The sequence below is a fragment of the Rhinatrema bivittatum genome, chromosome 16 (assembly GCF_901001135.1).
Source record: "Rhinatrema bivittatum chromosome 16, aRhiBiv1.1, whole genome shotgun sequence".
In the NCBI taxonomy this organism is placed as follows: Eukaryota; Metazoa; Chordata; class Amphibia; order Gymnophiona; family Rhinatrematidae; genus Rhinatrema; species Rhinatrema bivittatum.
The window spans coordinates 27,024,199-27,049,008 of NC_042630.1; the positions used below are offsets into that span (position 1 = coordinate 27,024,199).

Sequence of the window (24,810 nt, forward strand, 5' to 3'; positions counted from 1 at the left end):
GGTTGCTCCTGTGCTATGGCAGTCTACTTCTAGCTGCATTTGTGAAAATGTAATATATTACAAGATAAATTACAGAGTCATCCCACTTGCACCACAGGCTGAGCAAAGGCTCTTGCTGAAAACCATTCACTTAGGCAGAAGGTGGGGGGAGGGGAATGGAGATGGTCAGAGCTTAGTAATCAAAGGTTGCAAAGTTACTGCCTCTTTACCATGCATGCTGTACTGTACTGTCAAACAAGGCTCCAGAGAAACATCTATTTTAATGGTTTATTTCTCATGCTACAAACGCCACTGCCTAAGTGAACCGTGAACAGAAGAGAGATTTAAAGCTGGGCAGAGCTGGTCATAGGCTTGTGTAGTGGCTGTAAGATCAAATAAAAAAACAGTTCATGCAATTGGCCCTGCTTCAATTATATAACAGTGACTCCCAAATCTGTCCTCAGGGCCTCCCGCTACTCCGGTTTCCTCAAAATATATTTACCCCACTGTGGGTATCAGGTACCACTGTTCCACCGGTACTAATCTCACACTACATAGCACACCAGCTGCACACAGCACTGCTATCTGCTTCAAAGAAAAATCAGAATACAGTCCTTACCTACTAAGCATACAGAGGAATATTATGGCTTCTTTTTAAACACTCTTTATTATTAACTGTTACACCAAAGAAATAAAAACCTTTCCTACCCCCTTACTGGCACATCCTCTGCCCAGAGTTACTAAAGAGCAGACGTGGACAGGTTCTGTGAACCGAAACATGCAGTGCAGAGCTGATGCCATAGAGCCATCATTTCTTCTCCTCCTCCTTTCTGTCCTTCTTACTGTCCTTGGACGTCTGGGAGGCCAGTGAACCCATGGCATTCCGGATCGCTTCGTTGTTGGGGTCCACCCCTGGCAGATTCTCCAGCACGCTCTGCAGGAACTCGGAGTCCTGCATCACATCATAGTCGTCTTCCTCCTGAGCAGACAAGCCCATGCAAGGTCATTCCTTTCTCACAACACAGGGGTGGGGGGGGTAGCAGGCCAAGCTTTATCCATGGTAGCTGGGGGCTCCCTTTGTCAGGTCAGGGACACTGGATGTAGGCATGAAACTGTCTGCATGTGCAGACAGTAAGACCTTACAGTTCAGAGAGCCTATGTCTGATCATGGGTGAGAAAGTTACTCTGTACTGCTTAAACTCAGTGAAACTCTGCTGTTTCATCACTGACTTAAGGGAGCAGAGCCCTGAAAAGCTCATCACAGTAAGCCAATAAGAAAAGGTCTCACTTACAGCTTACTCGTTAATGGAAAAATTACTTACCTGATAATTTTGTTTTTCTTAGTGTAGCCAAATGGACTTAGTACCAATGGGTTTATGCTCCCTTGCCAGCAGATGGAGACAGAGTCAGGTTTCAAAGGTGACATCACCCTAGATACACCCCTGAAGCGATCTCAGCCCTCCAGTATTCTCTTCAAAAGCCTCTGTGGAGATACTATCGAAAAAACGATTAAAAAACTTGATTAACCATATCTGTACTCAACCAAACACTGAACCCCAGTAAGATTATAGATGCCCTAATCTAGGGACTGGATGACGGCTTACCCATAATCTCTTGCAATCGATATCCACTCCACGGGCGAATCCTTGGCACCGTTCCTGGGCAACCGTGGGCAGGATCCTGAGTCCATCTGTCTACACTGAGGAAAACGAAATTATCAGGTAAGTAATTTCTCCATTTCCTAGCGTGCAGCCAGATGGACTCAGGACCAATGGGATATACAAAAGCTATTCCCGATCGGGGTGGCAGGCTGGCCGCGGTCCGGTTAACACCCCCGCCTTGCAAAGGCTGCGTCCTCCTGGGCCTGAACGTCCAGGCGATATAACCTGCAGAAGGTATGCAAGGAGGACCAGGTCACCGCTTGGCAGATATCGACGGGGCACAGCAGTCTAGCATCCACCCATGAGGCTACCTGAGTCCTAGTGGAATGAGCTTTAACCTGAAGTGGTAATGGCTTTCCTGCCTCCACATAGGCTCCCGTGACCACCTCCTCAATCCAGCGAGCTATAGTAGCCCGTGAAGGTATTTCGCCCCGCTTCCTTCCACAGTGAAGGACAAACAGGCGTTCTGTCTTTCGGACCAATTCTGAAATTTCCAGATAGATACCATACCAAAAATCTACAGGCATTCAAATGACGAAGGAGGCAGCGTTCCTCCGTGTCCCTGTGCTTATCTAGGGATGGCAATGAAATGGACTGATTCAAATGAAACTCCGAGACTACCTTGAGCAAGAAGGATGGAACGATATGAAGCTGTAATGCTCCTGGAGTCATCCAGAGGAACGGTTCCTGACACAACACCACCGGCAGTTCAGAAATGCGACACGCTAAGCATACAGCCACCAGGAACACCGTTAATAAACACAAGGAAAGACCACAAGGGAACCAGCCACCATAGTGGTGACCAAAGGTGCTTCACCCCTTTCAGAAAAACGGACCATGTCCGGATAAGCCAACAGGAAGGTTCCGTTTACCTCGCGCCCCTGAAACAGGAGAGAGCCGCTCCCAGAACCTTCAAGGAGTTAAGAGTCAAACCTTTAATTCAAGCCATCCTGCAAAAATTCCAGAATTAGTCGGATTTTGACCGCCTGAGAGGGGGGGGGGGGGGGAAGGGACACTGCATTCCTTGCACCAGCCTCAAACTCTCCAGAGCTGCACATTCGCTAGGGATGTGGAGAACTTCTGAGCAAGGAGTTAGGTGGCAATTACCGCCACAGAATATTCTTGCTTCATCAAGCTGAGATACATCTACAGACTATTTCCACCCATTCCATAAGGAAGTCTATCTCCTGAGACACCTGCTGGTTCTTGGTTCCTCTCTGGCGGTTGATGTAGGCTACTGTCATTGCATTGTCAGACATTATGCGGACCACTTGACCCTGGAGTCTGAGGCTGAATTGCAAGCACCCCAGCCTCTCTGCCCGGGCTTCTGGGCGTTTGATGTTCCAGAGGGCTTCTTCCTCCATCCAATCACCCTGGGCCATGAGTTCTCCAGCCCCAGAGACTTGTGTCTGATGTAAGAGCCAGTTCAGGGAGGACAGGGACACCCTCCTGCTCACATGAGCTTCCTGCCCATCGGTTAAGTCGAGCCAAATCCAATAGTCTTAACACCTTGGGTTTCAACGTGACAGCAGCAAGCGTTGAAGTGGGCGCATGTGTGCTCTCGCCCATGGCACTACTTCCAAGGTTGCCGCTATCAAACAGAGAACTTGAAGATAGCTCTGCACCGTCGGGCATATTGTGTTCAACTTCCGTATCCTTGTGGTTGGGAGGAAGACCTTGCCCTGCCTGGTGTCGAACCAGACTCCCAGATACTCCAATGGCTGGGAAGGCTTGAGCAAGGAGGTCACCTGGAGAATTTCTTCCACTGACTTGGCCTGGATCAACCAGTCGTCCAAGTACGGATGTACCAGGATTCTCTCTCAACGCTGCCGCCACGACCACCATAATCTTGGAAAATGTTCTTGGGACGGTGGCTAGGCCAAAGGGTAGTGCCCAGAACTGATGATAATGACCTAGTGTGGCAAAGCGTAGGAAGCGTTGGTGTTCTTGACAGATTAGAATATATAGGTAGGTCTTGGAAAGGTCCAGGGACTCTCCCGGTTGTACGGCCATTATCACTGAGTGTAAGGTTTCCATGCGGAAATGACTCACTCGCAAGTGATAATTGACACTCTAGGTTCAGGATGGGGAGAAAAGAACCTTCCTTCTCGGGTACGATGAAATAGATGGAATAAAGCCCCTATTTTACTGGGATTACAGCCCTCATCCTGAGGAGCCTTAAAAGAGTAATCTCCACTGCCTGCTTTTTGTGCTGGGAGTGGCAAGGAGACATGAATACATCCCAAGGAGTGCTGCGAAATTCCAGCGCATTTCCGTCTTGTATGACTTCCAGTACCCACTTGTCCGAAGTGTTCTCGACCCAACTTTAGTAAAAGGGAGACAGTCGACCCCCTATCTCCTTGTTCCAAAGATGGGTTGGTAAAATTTCATTGGGATTTTCAGGATGATCCTGAACCCGAACCTGCCCCTCTCTTGGGGCTATTGACTATGAAAGGACTGAGTTCTCCCAAAGGGCTGAGATCTCTGAAATATAGAGTTCCCGTAGGGGCGGAAATGTTGAGAGCCTCTGGACCAGCCCCTCGTAGGCGAGGGGTGCTGCAACTACTTACTCTTATCTTCCAGTAGCCGAGAGACTGGAGATTCGTCACATTTACTGGCCAGTTTTTCCAATCAGTTTCCGAATAGGAGGGATCCCTTAAAGGGCATCTTTGTAAGGTTGGCCTTGTAGGTTGCATCAGCTGACCAATTCTGCAGCAACAGCTGTCTTCTGGCCGCTACCACTAAGGACACGTCTAACTGAAGTATGGACTAAATCCGAGCCCGCGTCTACTAAAAAGGTATCTGTAGGTTCCGTAGCCGCTCTGGGGTTCACCTCCAAGTCCTCCACCTCCTGAGAGAGAAGTAGGCACGAACACGCTACCAGGGCACAACAAGAAGCAATCTGTAAGGTCATTGCTACTGCGTCAAAGGCTTGACTCCAACCGTCTATCGTGCTCATCCTTTAAGGCCGCTCCTCCCTCCACTGGGAAACGCAAACGTTCTCTCACTGCTGGATCCAGTGGGTATAGAGCTTCTAATGCCCGGCCCCCTTTAAAACTTGCTTCTGGGGCATCCCATTCTAGGTCCGCAACTCCTGGGATGGCTTCCAGTACTGGGAGGTAGCAAGAGGCTTTGCGCAAGGAAATCAGAATGGGATTCTTCTTTGGTTCCATCATAGATTCTGCTCCAGGAAGTCCCAGTGTTTTCAGATTCTGGGAAACCAAGGCCAGCAATTCATCTCTATGAAAGAACCGTAACATGGTTTGATGCGATTCTAATCCTGGGGGAATTTCCCCGACTTCCAATGGATCTTGCTCTTCATCTGTGCAATCAGGGTCACCATTAGGGATACCCTTGGTCAGGCGGGATATGCCTCGAGGTCTGCAGGAGGAGGAGAAGGGGCCAGCTGGGGTTCTGTACGGATAGGGGCAAGAGAGGTAGTAGACTGCGCCTGTACACAGGCCTGTAGTCCCTGGAAAAATTTCATCCAAGAAAAGGCCGCCGGGTCCATGCCAAGCCCGGGGGGGAACTGGGGTGGGCCTAGCTGAGTTTCCCTTTCCCATGGAAGACCAGCTAAGAGGTTGCAAACATGTGGAGTACTTCCAGTTAAGGCTGCCAATCCATCATCTGAATGGGAGGAGCCGGGCTCAGCAAAGTCCGGGGAGGCCAAATCCCCTTGGGCTTCCTCACAGTGACACAAGTTGGAATTCAGGTCAGGCTGAGAAGTCCTAATATGACAACTAGTGCAGACAGCAAGGCCTTATGTTTCTTGGCTGCTTGTGCTTAAAAATTGTGCTTAAAAATTTATGCGCACAAATTTTGAGTGCCTAGGCAGGGCACGGTGAGATGCACGCACAGCCCATGCACCCGGCTTTTTCTGTATCCTGCACGTAAGCACGTGCACATTATATGCGTGCAGTGCGTGCGAGAGCCGATGCACTGGGCGTACTGATGTCCTATGGCGGGCAATAGGAGATGCATAAAGATGCGCTAGATGGCACCACTTGTGTGCCAACCATACTTAAAGCAGGGCCTAGCCCACCGGAGGGGGGAGGTTTGACCGCTCAACCCTCTCATAGGCCCACTTCCCTATACCCAAAAGGGATTGGGAATGATGTCGTTACAGCGCGCAGAGTAAGGAGACCGGAGGAAATCTTACTGAAACCCCTCTTCTCTGAAGGTAAATCTTCTTACCTGGGCTCAGCACTTATCAGGAGAGGGCTTTGGCTGTCACTGCCGCACTCTGCTTCCTGCACCCGCTACCTTTCAGCTGCTTCAGCAGCAAAGTCCACGCCGGGAACAGACTACTGGACCAAGGGAAATCACCTCAGGAATTCTCAACTGGGTGACGGACCTTAAGGTATCACTGCAGGAGAGCATGGCTCAATCTTCTCTCCAATTTAAAAGAAGAATTTCTTCTTTCAAAAGGTACAGCGATCCTCATAGGGAAAGCACATCTACATCTGCTGGAGACGGAGAAATACTGAAGGGCTGAGGTCACTGCAGGAGTGTATCTAGGGTGACATCAGCTTTGAAGCCTGACTATCTGCTGGCAGAGGTGCACAACCCATTGGACCTGAGCTCATCTGGCTACACGCTAGGAAACCCTCAATTCTACATATTCAAGTGTCTGAATAATGCAAATCCAATAGTTTCCTATGGTGAAAGGGGGAGGGGGGGGGCAGGGGAGTACAGCCCCTGCAATGAAAGGAGATGGGGGCTGGGGGAAGCAGAAGACAATAGCTGCTAAGAGATGGAGGATTTCCAGTGTCTACTCTTTCCAAGATCAGCACGTGGGGAAAGCAGTTCGGAGAATGCCAGATTTATTTCTTACCTTAGATGGTTCAGAGGTGTCCATGGCAGCACTGCTGTCAATTTCTGCGGATTCAGCTTGTCCAAACTCTAAAAAGTACCAAAGAGTGGGATGGACAGAGGGTTAAATCAACTACACACACACACACAATTTTTCTGGGAGCACTAAGGGAAAGCAGCGAGACAGAGCCTGGGTACTCCTCTTCACCCCAGCTGGCTGAGCCCTGCACAGTGTCAGGTCAGGAGTTAGGACACTATTTCACGTGGAGCTCTCCTCGCTTCCCTCTCTCATAATGGGCTAATAATTACAAGAAAATTATTACTTACCTGCTAATTTTCGTTCCTGTAGTACCATGGATCAGTCCAGACAGTGGGTTATGTCCCCAATCCAGCAGATGGAGTCAGCACAAGCTTTGAGGGGGCGTATCCATATATACTACTACCCCCTCTGCAGGAGTTCAGTATCGAGTATATCAAAGCCCGAGTAGAAACCCCCGAAGGATCAAGTTTGTGGAAACAGATAATGAAAACAATTGTAACCGCAACAAGTAACTGCAAACATCCTACCAACTTGTAGGGAGCTGTGAAAAACAGCGAAAAGAAACAACTGTGAAGACACAGAACACTGCGAGCAAGAAGCAGCGCAGAGCTGAGCAGGATCAAGAACCCAAACGCGGTGGGCGTCTGGACTGATCCATGGTACTACAGGAACGAAAATTAGCAGGTAAGTAATAATTTTCTTTTCCCTGTACGTACCTGGATCAGTCCAGACAGTGGGATGTACCCAAGCTTCCCTAAATTGGGTGGGGTCCTGCGAGGCCTGCTCGGAGAACCTGCTCGCCAAAGTGTCCAGAGACTGAAGAGGCGAGGTGCAGACGATAGTGCCTCGAGAACGTGTGTAACGATTTCCAGGTGGCTGCCCTACAAATTTCCTGCGAGGATACCGAGCGAACCTCCGCCCAGGAAGCCGCCTGAGAACGTGTAGAATGCGCTACGATTCCGGGTGGGGGAGTCCGACCCGCCCCAATGTAAGAAGCAGCAATGCCGGCCTTCAGCCATCTGGCAATGGTAGTCTTCGAGGCCTGAGACCCCTTCTTAGGACCGGCCCAGAGTACAAAGAGATGGTCAGAGGTTCGGAACTCATTTGTAGCCTCCAGATAGAGGCGCAGAGTGCGCTTGACATTCAAGAGACGGAGAGACTTCGGCTCTGAGGAAGAGAAGGACAGCAACTCCACCGTCTGGTTCACATGGAATGCAGAAACCACCTTCGGAAGGAAGGAGGGAACGGTGCGAAGCGAAACTCCAGAGTCGGAGAAACGGAGATAGGGCTCTCTACACAACAGAGCCTGCATCTCCGAGATGCGTCGAGCGGAACAGATGGTCACAAGAAATACAGTCTTGAGAGTGAGATCCTTTATCGTTGCGCTGCGCAGCGGCTCGAACGGTGGTCCCGACAGGGAGCAAAGCACAAGGTTAAGACTCCAGGAGGGACAAGGGTCCCGCAACGGAGGACGCATATGCTTGACACCCTTGAGAAAACGAGCAATGTCAGGATGCTGTAGAAGAGAGCCCCCATCGCTCAACAGCGAACCAAGGGCGGCCACCTGAACCCGTAGTGAATTATAGGTGAGCCCTTTTTCCACCCCCGCCTGTAGAAACTGAAGGATCTGAGGTACAGAAGCCTTAGCGGGTCTCGTGGCCTGGCTGGTACACCACAGCTCGAACACCTTCCAGACTCGAACATAGGCCGATGTCTTTCGTGCCCGCAATAGCGTGGATACTACCGCCTCCAGGTAGCCCCGACGCCGGAGGCGGCGCCTCTCAAAAGCCAGGCTGCAAGACAGAAGAATTCTGCCTGCTCGAAAAATACCGGGCCCTGATGTAGGAGCTGGGGGAGGTGCCCCAGCCTGATTGGCCTGTCGATCACCAGCTGTAGCAGGTCCACAAACCAGGGTCGCCTGGGCCATTCTGGGGTGACGAAAACCACGGTCCCCTGATGGCTTTCTATTCTGCGGAGCATCCTGCCCACCAGGGGCCATGGTGGAAAAGAAAGATATGGTGGCCACGGGAGGACCAGGGCATCCACTCCCTCCGCGCTCTCTCCGGCGACTGAAGAAGCGTGGAGCCTTGGCGTTGAGAGCGGACGCCATCAGATCCAAGTGGGGGGCCCCCCACCGATGGACGAGAAGTTGCATTGCTTTGTCGGAGAGAGACCACTCTCCGGGTCCAGCAGTTGACGACTGAGGAAGTCCGCCTGGACGTTGTCCACACCGGCGACGTGCGAGGCCGCTAGCCGGACGAGATGACGCTCCGCCCATTGCATCAGCAGCGCCGCCTCGAGCGCGACCTGCAGGCTGCGCGTGCCTCCTTGTCGGTTGATGTAGACCACGGTGGTAGCGTTGTCCGATAGGATTCTGACTTCTCGGTTCCGAAGAAGCGGGAGGAAATGTCGCAGAGCTAGCCGGACCGCTCTGGTTTCCAGACGGTTGATTGACCACTTCGCCTCCACCGTGGACCACGTCCCCTGCGTGGCGCTTCGATCGCAGACTGCACCCCAGCCTGCTAGACTGGCATAGGTGGTCACCACCACCCAATTTGGCAGATCGAGGGACATGCCACGGGCCAGGTTCGGCGGATCCAACCACCAGCCCAGACTGTCCCTGGCATTCTGTGGGAGCGGGAGAATCATCTGATAGTCCTGCAATACTGGTTTCCAACGGGAGAAGAGCGCCCACTGTAAGGTCCTGAGGTGCGCGAAAGCCCAAGGTGCAAGGTCGATGGTGGACCCCATCACTCCCAGGAGTTGCAGGTAGTCCCAGGAGGTGGGCTCTGGTAACGCAGAGAACCGTCGTGTGTGATCCCGCAAGGATTGAGCTTTGTCCTGGCGCAGAAAAACTTTGCCCAGTAGGGTGTCGAAGGTCGCCCCCAAAAAAAACCCAAGCATTGCGAGGGCATGAGGGAGCTCTTGGAGAAGTTCACTACCCATCCCAGGGAATGTAGAAACCGTACTACTCGAGTCACCGCTGAGCGTCCATGATCGAATGACTTCACCCGGAGGAGCCAATCGTCCAGATAAGGATGAACCAGGATGCCCTCCTTCCGGAGAGCTGCCGCCACAACTACCATGATCTTGGTGAAGGTGTGCAGCGCCGGCGCCAATCCAAACGCAAGAGCCGTGAACTGAAAATGCTGGTCCAGAATTTTGAAACGAAGGAAACTGTGGTGGTCCGGGCGGATGGGAATGTGCAGGTAGGCCTCCGTTAAGTCCAGGGAGGCGAGGAACTCCCCCCGATGCACCGCCGCAATCACTGACCGGAGCGTTTCCATGCGGAACCGAACGACTCGAAGGGATTTGTTGACTTCCTTGAGGACTAGGATAGGCCGGAAGGAACCGTCCTTCTTTGGTACGACGAAATAGATGGAATAGTGGCCCGAGCCCACCTCTCCGAAGGGCACGGGCGCAGTAGCGCCTATCTCCCGGAGTCTGTCCAGAGTCAGCTGCACCGCTCCTCTCTTGAGGTCCGAGCCACAGGGGGAAAAGATGAACCTTCCCTGCGGGGGGCGGACAAATTCCAATGCGTAGCCGTGTTTTATGGTATCCAGGACCCACTGGTCCGAGGTGATCCGTGCCCACTCCGCTTAGAAATACGTTAGTCGGTCCCCAATCCTGGGGACAGGGGAGTGGGCGAGACTGGCATCATTGTGAAGACTTGGTATAGGGGTTCCCGGTTCCGGGAGTAGTGCGTGCGGGCCGATGCCCGCGGAAGGCTCGCAACCAGGGCTGAGACCTGGGGGCGGATGGCCGGGAGCCCGTCTGTCTGTAGCCCCTGTAGCGCCGTTGCGCTCTGGCTCTGGTCCGAGAAGAAGAAAACGCTCTGGATGGTCAAAACCTATCCTCCGGCAGCCGATGAACAGCGTTCTCCCCCAGGGACTTGATGATCTGGTCCAAATCCTCCCCGAAGAGGAACTTGCCCCTGAAGGGAAGAGAGCCCAGACTGGACTTAGAGGACGTATCAGACGCCCAATTGCGTAGCCACAGTAGTCGTCATGCTGCCACTACCGAAACCATGGATCTTGTGAGGACCCGAAAAAGGTCGTACGAGGCGTCCGCCCCATACGCCACTGCGGCTTCTAGCCGATCTGCCTGGGCAGCCTCATCGGACGGCAGGTTCTGAGACGTGAGGAGTTGTTGCACCCAAAGGAGACTAGCCCGCTGGGCAAGCGAACTGCACATCACCGCCCGCATACCCAGAGCGGAGACCTCGAAAACCCGCTTAAGGAAAACTTCCAACTTACGATCCTGTGTGTCCCGCAACGCCGCACCTCCCGTCACTGGGATAGTCGTCCTCTTCGTGACCGCCGACACTGCGGAGTCCACCTTTGGGACCTTGATGAGGTCCAGAAAATCTTCGGGGAGCGGGGTACAGCTTTTCCATAGCCCGGCTGCTCTTCAGGGAGGCCTCCGGGGTGTCCCATTCCCTGGTGAGAAGTTGTAAAAACGAGTCATGAATGGGAAAAGCCCGAGCCCTCGGCCGGAGTGCCGCCAGGACAGGATCTCCCTTCCTTGAAGAAGTGATGACAGCGGGAGCTACTGGGGCAGGCGGGTCTGGTGGCGGATCCAAATCTAATTCTTGGATGATCTGCGGGATGAGGTCGTCCAGCTCTTCCCTCTGGAAGAGGCGTAGGGTACGCGGATCATCCCCCTCCTGTGTGCCGTCCCCTTGTCCCCCGTCCGGGAGGTCAAGTCCATGTCCCGCTGGGTCTGGCACCGCCCCCACTGCCGCGGGCGTGGATCGGACCCGGGTAGGAAGGCGGGAGGCCCCCAATCCCGGAGGGTTGGGGGGGGGCCGGCGTCGAGGGCGACATCCGAGGGATCTTAGGAGGGGGGGGGGTCCCACAGGTGCTTCCAGCCCCTGCAGATAAGCGGTATGCATGAGCAGGATAAACTCCGGAGAGAACCCCGGCCTGCTCGGGTGCGCTTCGGGGGCGGCGTGGTTCCTGCTCCCTGGCTCTGGGTGCTTGGTTCCTGCACCAAAATCGGGGGAACACCCCCGCTGGTAGAGTCCTCCAGGGATCCGTTCTCCCTCGTGGCCTCCAGGGATCCGTTCCCCCTCGTGGCCTGCGCCTCAGGGCGCTCAGAATGTAAAATGGCCGCCGTTCCCGCCAAAAATGGCGGAGTGGCCGGCCCGCACCGCCCGGGCAAAAAAGAGAAATCAGTCAGGGACTGTGAGGTACCTTCCCCCCCGGGAAGGCATCGTGCACAGATGCCCTCCCGGGAAATCCGGGACCCCGGGTCTCCGCAGGCCGCACAGCGGGACGGCCGCAGCATCGGGATCGCTGCAGGAGAAAAGAAAAAGCCACGGGGGGGGGCCACGCGCACAAAGGCGCCGCTGCGGGGGGGCCCGGTCGGCCCGCACTGCCCGCTGTCTGAAAATAGAGGAGGGTGCCGCGGGGGGGCCTTCCTGGCCACACGACCCGCCCCAGACATCTTTCCCTAAATGGCTCAGCAGCCCATGAGGAGCTGTAAAATGGCCGCGGGTGAGGGAGTAAAGAGCGAAGAGGCCGGCTCCACCGGCTTTCGCGGGCACCGGGGGCTGAGCTGTAAAGGAAAAAAACTACAAAGGAAAAACAAACTTACCCCTGGCTGCAACGAGAAATAAACAGCAAGGCCGCAGAGAAGAGACAAGGAAGATAAGCCACTTCCCAGAAGTTGAAAGAACTCTGCCTTTTTTTTTTTTTTTTTTTTTTTTTTTTAAACTTAATACAAACTTGATACAAACTTGATCCACAGAAAAAGACAACAACAAGCCATAATCAAGCAAGAAAGTGAAGGAAAAGGAGGGGAAGCCTGATTCCCCTACTCGCATCTGCTGGAGTCAGAAGATACTGAACTCCTGCAGAGGGGGTAGTAGTATATATGGATACGCCCCCTCAAAGCTTGTGCTGACTCCATCTGCTGGATTGGGGACATAACCCACTGTCTGGACTGATCCAGGTACGTACAGGGAACAAAGGATACAATGGCTGCATTTCCACAAACCACAGGAAAGGACAGGAAGAAAAAGGCAGGCGGTTTTAAGTACATTTACAAAGCAAAAGGAATATGGAGGGACCCGGAAGTGGACCTAGAAGCACACGGGGAACTCACCTGCTCCCTGCAGCGACATCTGCATGGCATATGCAATCTGTTCATCCTCGGTCATACTACTGAAGTCTGGCAAGCCGGTCCTTCCGGACTCCTGCTGGCCGATGGTCATTTTCAGCAAGGCATCGTCTGAATCTGAATGCATCAACATTTAGAAAGTAAAGCAGGGAGCCACATGTCCCTGCCTGAATACAATGCTTTCAGCACCTCCAAGAGACCAGGCCCCCAATTTGGCTCATCAGGTCTGTCTGTCTCTTTCCCAGCTAGGACAGATGCTTTCCAGTTATATGGTGCCTTACAATAATGGTACATGGCTCTCCTTAGCCATGGTGAGCAGTCTGCAACATGGCTAATGGTTTTTAGCCTGTAGTAGCCATAATGGCCCCAAACCTTCACGACACACAGTTGTGGCTGCTGTGTATCTGCACACACCAATGCTGCCTTTAGCTTGTGGACTGAAGGATGATAAATATCTGTCAACGAAGGTTCCCACAGACTCAGGCACTGTAGAGCCTTCCGGTCTCAGTCAGAGGATTTCTGAAGTGACTAAACAGTTTCACCCAAAAATGTTTACTCAAAACTAGGAGAGACTCCTCTTCCCAGAGCGGCCAGCCTATTTCAAACTTCAAGAGAGAAGGCCGCACCCCTCCCCTCCCAGAGCGCCAGGAATGGAAGACCTCACCCTCCCCTCCTCTCCCAGGTTAATGACGGAGCTTCGGTGAGGATAAAGCCCTGTCCTTACACTTCCCCAGAGACCAGTGATCTTACCTTCACCCCCTGTGGATGCAATTCCTGCCTCTGCAGCAGAGGCTGCGGCTGCCCGTCTGGCCTCCTCCTCCTGCCTTTGCCTCTGCTCCTCCATAGACACCCGCAGCGCCTAGGAGAAACCACAGAAAAGGCGAAAGCTGCCGGACTGTCGGCAAAACAGGTGGGCTCCCTGCTCTACGGCCTAAGCACAAGAAATACTGACAGAGCTGTGGCCTGAAGACTGGATCAGGTGACAAGTCCCGTCCCGTGTCCCCCCCGGTGAAGCCAATTTCCAAAATTTGGCAATTAACCTAGAAGGCATTTCTGGTTTAGGCCTTTTTATATCTTCTGGGTGTTGAAGAGGTAACATGCAATCCCTTCCCAATCAAGGTGTCATTCATGCATTCTCCCAGATTTCCTGCATAGTTTTTCCAGTTAATTTGTAGCTTTATAGGATTTAAATAAAATTAGAAAAAAACGACAAAAAAAACAAAACAAAAAAATTCTCTAAGCAAATCCTATAAGTCTCCAATATATTATTTCAAACCTCTGGGAGATCGATCAGATGCTTTTCGTCAGTGGGTTTCAGGAATGTGCCCGCTTGCACTTTCATGACGATCAGTGACAGAAGGATCTCATACCCTGATTGCAGGGGCGGCGGGAGAGCGCCGAGACATTGCAGGATGAGCTGATCTGTCATTCTGACCCCTGGCCACAGCATCCCCAGCATCGCCTCAGCAGTTTCCCCTCTTACCAAAGCCAGTTCGGGATCTGCGCTGGGATCCACCCCAAACTCAAAGTCACTGGCCCCGAGCCCGAGCATGGCTCCGCCCTCGCCTGCCAGGATGGGAGAGCTGATGAGGGCATCGGCCAGGCTGGGGCCTGGGGGCACGGTCACCAGGTGCGAGCCCGTCCCCTCTTTCCCGTTCAAGGTGTTAACGAAAGCGGTCAGCTTCTCCGTGTTCGACTCCTGCATCGGGGAAGTTTAAAAAAAAAAAAAAAGTGTTTGATGTTTAAAATAATTGAGTTAAAAATCAGCTTCCTCAGACAGGGCTGGGGCTTGCTGTCAAAGTGATACTGGGGCTATCATTACTGTAGTGACCCCCTGACCCACAGAGCTGCACGGAGGGCAAGGCTTGGAGGACGTCCCTCTGGCTTGGATTTCTGTGCTGTCTGGGCAGGGGGATATACGTACAAAAAGGAGGGGCAAATGAATACTTAAGAGATGCTTGCTTGAAAGAGCCCAGCAAGCTTTTTATGGTAACCCGACGGCACGGCAGTTACTTCCCTTAACAGAAACATGGGGGCAATCTGCACGGAGCGGCAGTTACTACCATAAGAAGTTTGCTGGGCAGACCGGACGGACCATTTGGTCTTTTTCTGCTGTCGTTACTATGAGATTGTTGAGATCAACGTGTTTTGGTTTTGACCAACAGGAAGTTACAGTTGGACACTGCAAAAGTGAAAATAAATTGCCGTAAGAGCAGCAGCTGATCGGAAGGGTACAATGCCCCTCCAGAACACCCCAGGCCCGTACTTGGACTGGCACAACAGATAGCGGTAAGAGCCAAATGAGAAGGCCCAAGGGGACTACTCACGAATGGTTCCCCAAAGAAAGGAGGCTCACCCCAGGAAGTCGGAGATGAAAGCCCACTCAGACTTACCTCCTCTCCAAAATTGATGATGTCAACGTTCACCTTCTCCTTCTTCAGGCGCTTGGCTAGTTTCACGAGCTACACAAAGAAAGAGCTTTCTTAGAGCTGCCAAGGAAGCCGAGGGTTTCGGCACTCTGGATGAGCTGTGCACGATTTCTGCTTTTCCCTGTTATTATGAGGGATTTGCCCTGCAAGCAGCAGACCTGAAGAACCCCTTCCAGTGAGGTGGCTGATGCCAAAACTACAAACAACCCACTGGAATTGTACAGGTTTTCCCAAATATGTTAAAAAGGTCTGAAACATAAAATAGTGCTAAATACAGGTTTTCCATTAATGATCTGTGCAGGATTTCTCTCCAAAAAGAAAAATGGAGAAATTCTTACTTGATAATTTTGTTTTCCTTAGTGTAGACCGAGGGACTCAGGACCAATGAGTTTATCCTCCCCTGCCAGCAGATGGAGACAGAATCAAGTTTCAAAGCTGACATTACCCTAGATACAGCCCTGCAGGGACCTCAGCCCTCCAGTATTTACTTCAAAAGCCACTGTGGACATACTATTGAAAAAAACGTGATTAAAAACAGATGACAAACTGTACGCAACAAAACAAACACTGAACCCCAGTAAGATTACAGATGCCCTGATCTAGGGTTTGGGCGAAATCCACTCCACAGGCGAATCCTTGGCACCGTTCTTGGGCAGCCGTGGGCAGGATGCCGAGTCCATCTGTCTACACTAAGGAAAACGAAATTATCAGGCAAATAATTTCTCCATTTCCTAGCGTGTAGCCAGATGGACTCTGGATGTACAAAAGCTACTCATGATTGGGGCGGGAGGCTGCCCATGGTCATTTGTAGATGTATTTCCACCCATTCCATAAGGAGATCTCTCTCCTGTGACACCTTCTGGCAATTGGTTACTCCCTTGCAGTTGATGTAAGCTACCATTGTTGCGTTGCCGACATTATGCGGACTGCTTGACCCTGGAGCAATATTTTATCCCATTGCCTCTTCTGAAGGAATCCAGGTCCAGTCTAGTGTGGTGGCTGGCGAGGTGCAGTGGACCTCAAAGTTCCAGATTGGGTGGTGGTGACCATGGACGCTGGTCTCAGGGGCTAGGGAGCAGTGTGCCTGGGTGGTTCAACCGATGGTCTCTGGTCAGTGGTGGGGAAGCCCTGGTCTATTAATTGGAGACGAGAGCGGTGCAGAGGGCCCTAGAGGTGTTTCTGCCCCTGGTCCAGGGTCAAATGGTTCAAGTGTTTTCGGACAATGTGACAATGGCGGCGTACATCAACCGCCAAGGAGAAACAAAGAGTCATGTGATGGCTCGGGAAGCTCAGCTGCTGTTTGTGTGGGCGGAGCGACCATAGAGGGAATTGTGGCCTCCCACGTAGCAGGAGTAGACAACGTGCAGGCGGATTTCCTAAGGAGACAACAACTGGATCCTGAGGAGTGGGAGCTGTCCCCAGAAGCCTGGAACCACATTTGTACTAGACGGAGTATTCCTCAGCTGGATTTCTTGGCAACGCGAGCCAATGCAAAGACGACAAGATTCTTCAGTCGCAGAAGGGAAATCAGTGCAGTAGGACTAGATGCTCTAGTGTGCCCGTGATCGGGGATCCTTCTTTATGTTTCCTCTGTGGCCACTCATAGGGCGAGTGCTAAGGCGCATAAAAGCGCATCCAGGGTCAGTGATTCTGGTGGCGCCGGAGTGGCTGCGTCGTCCATATTTCGCGGACTTGCTGCATCTAGCGGTGAGCGGACCCTGGAGTTTGTGGCTGAACTGTAGACACGCCAATCTGACTGCCCGGGCTTCCAGGCGGTTTATGTTCCAGAGGGCCTCTTCCTTGGTCCAACGCCCCTGGGCCGTCAGCTCCTGACAGTAAGTTCCCCAGCGCCAGAGGCTTGAGTCTGTCATGAGGACCAGCCGGTTCGGCGGGGACAGGGATACACCCTTCCCAGATGAACGTCTTGCAGCCACCACTGGAGCTGAGAGCATACTTCCATTGGTAAGTGTAGGCGAATCGAACAGTCGAGACAACGGGACAGCAGGGAGCACTGAAGTGGGGGCATATGTGCCCTTGCCCAGGGTACTACCTCCAGGGTTGATCCCATCAAACCGAGAACCTGAAGATAGCTCCACACCGTTAGGCATATCGTGTTCAGATGCACTTGGGACATCAACTTCCTTATCCACATGGAAGGAAGGAAGACTTTGCCCTGCTTGGTGTCGAACTGGACTCCCAGATATTCCAAGCACTGGGAGGGTTTGAGACTGCTTTTGTCCAGGTTTATGACCCAACCGAGCTCCTAAAGCAGGGAGGTCACCCTGCTGGTCATCCAGAGATTCTGTTCCACAGACTTTGCCTGGATCAAAACAGTCATCCAAGTATGGGTGCACCAGGATTTCCTCTTTCCTGCTGCTACAATCATCACAATCTTGGAAAATGTTCTGGAGGCAGCGGCCAGGCCTAAGAGCAGCGCCTGGAACTGATAATGGCGGCCCAGTAACGCAAAGCGTAGGAAACGCTAATGTTCTTGCCGGATTGGAATATGAAGGTAGGCCTCGGAAAGGTCCAGGGAGGTTAAAAACTCTCCTGGCCATTATCACGGAGCAGAGTTTCCATGCAGAAATGAATCACTCGTAGATGTCTGTTGACACTCTTGAGATCCAGGATGGGGCAAAAGGACCCCTCCTTTTTGGGTATGATAAAATAGATGGAACAACGCCCTGTATTTTCCTGGGGCGCAGGTACTGTGATTATAGCCCTCTTCCTGTGGAGCCTTAAGACTGGTCTCCACTGCCTGCTTCTTGTGCTGGAAGTGGTAAGGAGATATCATGAGTATATCCCCAGGGAGTGCTGCAGAATTCCAGCACGTATCCTTCTTGTACGACCTCCAGTACCCATTTGTCCGAAGGGATCTTGACCCACTGCTGGTAGAAGAGGGATAGTTGACCCCCTATCTCCTCGTTCCGAGGGTGGGTCGGCAAAACTTCACTGGGGGGTTCGGGATGAACCTGAACCTGCTGCTCTCTTGGACTGTTGACTCCGAAAAGACTGAGACCTCCCAAAGGAGGGAGACCTCTGAAATGTCGAGTTTCTGTAGGGGGCGAAAGCCGTTGGGAGCCCCTGGTTCGACCCTCATTGGCGAGGGGCGCAGTAACTGCTTTCTCTTTTCTTCTGGTAGATGGGCACTAGAGATTCACCCCATTTACTGGCCAACTTTTCCAATTCACTTCCAAGGAGGAGAGATCCCTTAAAGGGCATCTTTGTGCGGTTTGCCTTAGAGGTTGCATCCGCTGACCAATTTCACAGCCATAGCTGTTTTCTGGCTGCTATCAATGAGGCCACTCCTCTGGACGAGGTACGGACTAGATCAGAGCCTGTGACAGCTAAAAAGGCAGGAGCGGGTTCCATAACTCTCAGAAATGTGGCCCCTAGTCAAGCACCTCCTGATAGAGGAGCAGGCACGAATGAGCTACCAGGGCATAACAAGAAGCAATCTGTAAGGTCACTGCTATTACATCAAAGGCCTGTTTAAGGATGGACTCCATCCGCTTATCATGTGCATATTCAAGGCCGCTCCTCCCTCCACTGGGATAGTTGTTTCCTTTGAGACGGTGCAGACCAGTGCATTCAATTTCGGGAAACGTAGGCATTCTCTCACCACTAGATCCAGTGGGTATAGAGCTTCGAATGCTCATCCACCTTTAAAACTCGCTTCAGGGGCATCCCATTCCAGGTCAATCAACTCTTGGATGGCTTGCAGCACTGGAAAATAGCAAAAGGCTTTCCGTAGAGAAACCAGAATGGGATTCTTCTTTGGTTCCATCTTAAGAGTCTGCGCCAGGAACTTCTAGCATCTTCAGGGTCTGGAAAACCAGGGCCAGCAATTTGTCTCTATGGAAAAACTGTAACATGGTCCAATACAGTTCTAAACCTGGCGGGATTTCGCCATCTTCCAAGAAATCTGGATCCCTTTCTTCGTCCATGCTGTCCGGATCCCTACCAGGGATACCCTTGGTGGTTCGAGGCATGCCTTGAGGTCTGCTGATAGGGCTGGGAGAAGGAGGCCTTACTGGCCGGGGTTCTGTCCAGACAGGGGCAAGTGAGGTAGCAGACTGTGCCTTTACGAAGTTTGAAGGCCTTGCAAGAATTCCACCCAAGCGTAGGCAGCCGGGTCCATGCCTAGCCCAGGAGGTACAGGGGGAGGGGCCGCTGGATTTCCCACTCACATGGATGACCCAGTTCCGGGGGGTACTCAGATCCGGGGTACTTCCGTTTAAGGTTGTGGCTGACCCATCCTCTGATTGGGAGGAGCCGGCCTTAGTAAAGTCTGAGGAGGCCAATTCTCCCTGGGCCTCCTCACAGTGCTGACATAAGTAAGAATCCAGATCAGACTGTGCAGCCCTAATATGACAAGCAGCGCAGAGAGAATGGCGCTTATGTTTTTTTGCTGCTGGGAGCCATTAGGGATGGTAACTGTGTGTTCAGCTAGCTCGCGCTAAAAATTCTGTACACAGATTTCGGGTGCCTACGCGGGCCGCTTCGAGGCTTTACCTAAATTCCGAGCCTAGAGAGTTGGGCACATACATACGTGCACATTGTGTGCATTATGCGCACAGCGCGTGCTCAGAGCTGGCATCCACTGCACGTTTTAGACGCTCTTATGGTGAGCAATACAAGGTGCACAAAAAAGCACGCAAGATGGCGCCACCGTGGCCTACCAGTTGTGTCTACCGCACTTAAAGAGGGGCCTATCCCTCCGGGGGGGCCCCCTCAACCCGCTCTGAAGCCCACTTCTCCTTATCCCAAAGGATAGGGAACGACGTTGGTACGGCACGCCGAGCAAGGAGACTGGAGAAAGTCTTACCGAAACCCCTCCAACGTCTCTGAATCAGAAGGAATCCTCTTTTTTTTTTTTTTTTTTTTTTAAACTTACCTGGGCTCACTGCTTACCAGCAGAGTACAGAGACTGTCTGCGGCTGCGGGGGGAGAGGGCTTTGGCCATCATTACCGCAGCAGCAAAGTCCACGCGGGAACCAGCTACCGGACCAAGGCACATCTCTGAGGGATCTCAGAAACCGCCTCAGGAATTCTCAACTGGGGAGGGACCTTTAGGTATCATTGCTGGAGAGCGGGGCTCAATCTTTTCTCCAATTTAAAAGAAGAATTTCTTCTTCTAAAGGGTACAGCAATCCCCATAGGGAAAACACGTCTACATCCGCTGGAGACGGAGAAATACTGAAGAGCTGAAGTCACTGCAGGGGTGTATCTAGGGTGACCTCAGCTTTGAAACCTGACTCCGTCTCCATCTGCTAGCAGGGAAGCATATAACTCATTGGTCCTGAGCCCATCTGGCTACACAATAGGAAATTTTGTCTTTTAATCTTTTTTTTCCCCTTTCTCGCCAGACTGCAGGTTTTACACCATCTACTGGAGATAAAGAAATACTGAGGGACTGCAGGTGGCACAGTGGGTTATGTACAGTGTTGGTGAAACTTTCTCTGTCTCCATTTGCTGGCAAGGAGGCAAAACCCAGGAGTCTGGACTGATTTTACAAAATTAATCCATGCTTTTTTTTGTCACTGGAAATCCCAGCCCTTCATCATCTTCCCACAAACCCTGGAGGACAATATAATGGGATGATTCTAAAAGAAAACTGCTGCTCACATCCTTCTCGTTGTCTTCTATGGGGCTCCCCACAAACGCGATGATTCGCATCTTGTGATTCTTCCCCTGGCGATGCTTCAAAGCCAACTGAAAAACAGCAGCAGCAAGGAGATCACCAGCCCTGCTCCAGAGTAGCCCACCCATCCATAGCACCGCTGGAAATGCTACCCGCTCGCAATTGGAATTCATAGTTTATGTTATCACAGGGAGAGCTGCCCGAGTGTCATCAGCAATACTAGTTCACCTCCTGGATTATGGATATCGCCCTGCAGTAAGAGAAAGCGGGAACTGCTGCTGATCCCACTGCCTCTCTGCTATAGGGGAGAGGTATAGCATTTACAGAGGGTGTAAAAGCACACCTTGCCCTGATAATGTCTCTGATGAAGGCACCACAATGCTTTGCCAACCTCATCCCCATCCCTTCTGATCTGAACCATCTCAAATTTCATGACAACAGACTAACTCAATACAGATCAGTCTGGCCTGTATCACACACCATTACACTTGTACTGCAATCTAAAAATAATAAACCACGAGCAGAAAGGCTAAGCCTAGGCAGAGATGACAAAGCCTCCTTTGTGCTAGAGCGAATATGCTTGTGTTACTCATGACTGCCCCAGCACCTGATGAAGAATCAGAGTTCCACACAGGGCTCGAAAACTCCTGGGAGCTGGGTTCACCTGGGTGCTTACATTTCAGAAAAGCAAAAAGGCAAGGGGGAAAAAAAAAAAGGAAAAGAAAAAGAAAAAAATAAGGAAAAAAAGCTCAGCAAAACAGCAGCGACAGATAAGAGAAAATAAAACTAAGGAAAAATTGTTTCTGGTGCCTATGCTTTCTCCTCACTTGCACACAATACTTCATGTTACAGGAAAAACATGTGCTTACGTGGGCAATGCGGATTCCTGTACAGAACGTTATCTTCCCTTTGGGCTGCACCGAATGGAGTTTGGAAAGAATTCGACCTGTGTCTGGGGTCAGTGTGGTCAACACTTCACAGTTGCTACAATGAAACCAAAAGCATTAACCAGCAAACACCATCTTGATTCCCACACAAACCTGGCACACTTATTGCTGTACTAAGCTTTAATTAGCGATGCGGGTAAGGTTTCCTAGGACATGAGACAACTGCACAGTCAGATAAAGTAGGTTGAGCAAGTCCATCTACACCAGAATCAATGCAGAAGTTGATTACAAAAACTTGGGGTTATATAATTACATGCTAAATCCTTTGAATTACAATTTATTGCTGAATAATTTCACATGACAAAAGCCTAAATTGAAATAAAGGTGCAGATGATGAAAAATGCATAGAATAGGCAACAGCTGGGATACTACAGAGCAGGGAAGATGTCCCAGTCATTGTGCAGCAGCAATCACTAGTGGCTGGACCTAGGGTCCACAATAGGAGGGATTGTGAAACCCCAGCTGTGGCTTCAATGAGTGGCCTGCAAAAAGCTGAAAGAGGATATTAAATAGGAGGAAAATACCCAGGTAGTTGCAAACGCTCCTGGTGCTGAAGCCCAACAGGTTGGCTCCAGAAGATCTGACAGCACAGAGGAACAGGAGGAAACTAAGCCACAAAACTATTTTATTTATCTTTTTTTTTTTAAAGGTGAACAGAAGAGATAAACAGCCTTAGCTTTATATAGTGCCTCATTTCAATACATGCATATACAGCCATCTTTAGTATTTCTTTTAAAACTGTGAATAAAAAAATGTTTGCCTTTAAATAATGATTTGTACTGTTGATAGGCGGCTCCCTGGCAGACATTTATGGATCAACATGGATTCGGGCAGACTAGCTATGAACTCAAATTCAGATCCCAGATTACATCCCACATGAAATTAATGCCATGTCCTTAAACTTAATCCCAAGTGCAGATTTTTTTCACAACACAACAGTTATACAATTCGCACAAATAAACTAAAGCAATCTAGTACTGGAATCACAGAGCACATGCACTGGCAGAGGAAGGTATGTGGGGCATCAGGGGAAGCTTGCACATTATACCAACACCATGCCAATAGCTATAACACATCAACATAACAATGGTAAGGCCGATTTGGCGAGCCACTTTTCATCCCACTACAACCCTGCAGACTTTGCCCTCACTTTCCCACTAGCCCTCTGCGTGGATTCCACAGAAATAAAAGTGGAGAGACGGGATGCCTGTAAGATCACAAGACATACTTGGCAAGGGTGATGAGCCCCACGTTGTTCTCAGGATTGCTGCGGGTTTTGGAGTGGCATACAATATTCACAGCATCCTGCTGGGCCTGCAGGCGAGTGGGCAAGAAATCCCCATTCCGCATATATTCACTATTGTCAACACTGAAATGCAAATGACAAGGTAGGAGAGGGAAACAAAGGGTCAGTATCCTGGGGGCCACTACTTCAAACAGAGAAACTTGTTTTATAATCTGCTTAGTGCACTAATTGGATATGGCAGAATATCAGATATGAATAACAGTAATAAAATATGTACTAGTGAAAAAAACTACTGCGCTGATGGCAGATACAGATACAATTCCAGTCTCTGCAGCCACAGGCTCTGCTTGATCTCTCCTGCTCTCAGCATGCAACTGGACAAGTCCTCCTTGGGGATACTTGGCCGCAGTTTCTGCCCTTTGCTGTGGATTCATTTTATTATTCTTAAACATGTTATCCAAGCGGTTATTCCTGGCACAGCCACTGCTGACGACTTGATTGACTTCTTTTTAATCACAAACCCTACATCCCAGGTCCAAAAAGAGGACTGGCATTATCAGGCTGAAGAATCTTTCCTTTCCCCCTACCCCTGCCCCAGAGATACGCTCTCCCTTCTGACCCGCATTCCTGCTCATCCCATTATCGGCGGGGTCCCTGCTCCGGGGAGCTGCTCTTCCCCTTCCCCTAGCTTTTCAGCCCTCTTCTCTGAAGAGGTGCTCCACCCCCCACCCCAATCCCTACCCCGGAAAGCTACCAGCCTCCGGCTCCAGCCACCACCCAGAGCCATGACTCAGGGAAACAGCGAGAGCGAACCGGGGCCTCTGGCTGCGGCAACCTGGCGAGGAAGGATTGCCCGATACCAGCTACGCCCTCCCGCCCCCATGTCCCTCCGCGCTAGCCCGGTCCGGTCCGGTTCTTACCACACCATCGTACTCTCCAGCACCATCCTGGACTTTCTTTTCTGTTACTAACTAGCGGCTCCGAACCACCACAACATTCGCCTCCCTCATTGGCTGGCACTCAGCGACCAATAGCAACCCAGCATACAATACACAGGCGACGCCACTTCCGGGATGCCTGTAGTTTTTTGTTTTCCCTGGAGGCGGCTCAGCTCCGGTCACGTGATGCACAGGGAGGGACACCGCCTCACCTGAGTAAAACAACTTTTTATTGGACAATTGCAAGGGTCGTGTAAAACTGACAGGAATGAAGGGAAAGCAGCCTGCTACCACCCCACCAGAACATTACGGGGGTGGGAAACTACTCCTGCACCGCTCCATGCGTTAGGCAGAGGCAAACAATCAGCTCGATCCAGTAAAGTCCGTGGGAGAGCGGACTAACGCCCGCTCTCCCGGCGCGCGCGATCCAGTATTTAAATTAGGCGACGCGGTGCAAACGAGGAAAAAGAGGCGCTAGGGACACTAGCGCGTCCCTAGCGCCTCCTTTTGGCCTGGAGCGGCGGCTGTCAGCGGGTTTGACAGCCGACGCTCAATTTTGCCGGCGTCGGTTCTCGAGCCCGCTGACAGCCACGGGCTCGGAAACCGGACGCCGGCAAAATTGAGCGTCCGGTTTTCGGCCCGACAGCCGCGGGCCGAATTCAAAATTTTTTTATTTTTTTTTTACTTTTTTTTTACTTTTGGGGACCTCCAACTTAATATCGCTATGATATTAAGTCGGAGGGTGCACAGAAAAGCAGTTTTTACTGCTTTTCTGTGCACTTCCCTGGCGCCGGAAGAAATTAGCGCCGACCTTTGGGCGGCGCTAATTTCTTAGAGTAAAATGTGCGGCTTGGCTGCACATTTTACTTACTGGATCGCTCGGGAATACCTAATAGGGCCATCAACATGCATTTGCATGTTGAGGGCGCTATTAGGTGCCGCGGGTGGGCCGCGTGTTTTCCTCCCCTTACTGAATAAGGGGTAAGGGAAA

At 51.5% G+C, this 24,810-nt stretch overlaps 1 protein-coding gene across 1 annotated transcript; it reads right to left on the reverse strand.

The window, feature by feature from the left end:
• Positions 1 to 253: 253 nt before the first annotated feature.
• On the reverse strand, positions 254 to 23,959 carry PSMD4 (proteasome 26S subunit, non-ATPase 4). Its single transcript, XM_029580735.1, has 10 exons — positions 23,802 to 23,959; positions 22,864 to 23,004; positions 21,558 to 21,672; positions 20,673 to 20,759; positions 15,009 to 15,077; positions 14,099 to 14,314; positions 13,366 to 13,474; positions 12,601 to 12,732; positions 6,475 to 6,542; positions 254 to 958 (listed from the first exon to the last, which is right to left on the reverse strand). The coding sequence occupies exons 1-10, from the start codon at positions 23,825 to 23,827 to the stop codon at positions 788 to 790; spliced, it is 1,134 nt and encodes a 377-aa protein (XP_029436595.1). The 5' UTR covers positions 23,828 to 23,959; the 3' UTR covers positions 254 to 787.
• Positions 23,960 to 24,810: the final 851 nt, after the last annotated feature.

Excerpts from the sequence above, each read along its gene's own strand:
- PSMD4 (XM_029580735.1), bottom strand. The coding sequence starts at position 23,827 with ATGGTGCTGGAGAGTACGATGGTGTG. Across the intron at positions 13,475-14,098 it reads CAGATCCCGAACTGGCTTTG|GCGCTGCGGGTGTCTATGGA; the intron begins GTAAGAGGGGAA and ends GGTTTCTCCTAG. Across the intron at positions 6,543-12,600 it reads GATGTCGCTGCAGGGAGCAG|AGTTTGGACAAGCTGAATCC; the intron begins GTGAGTTCCCCG and ends GGTACTTTTTAG.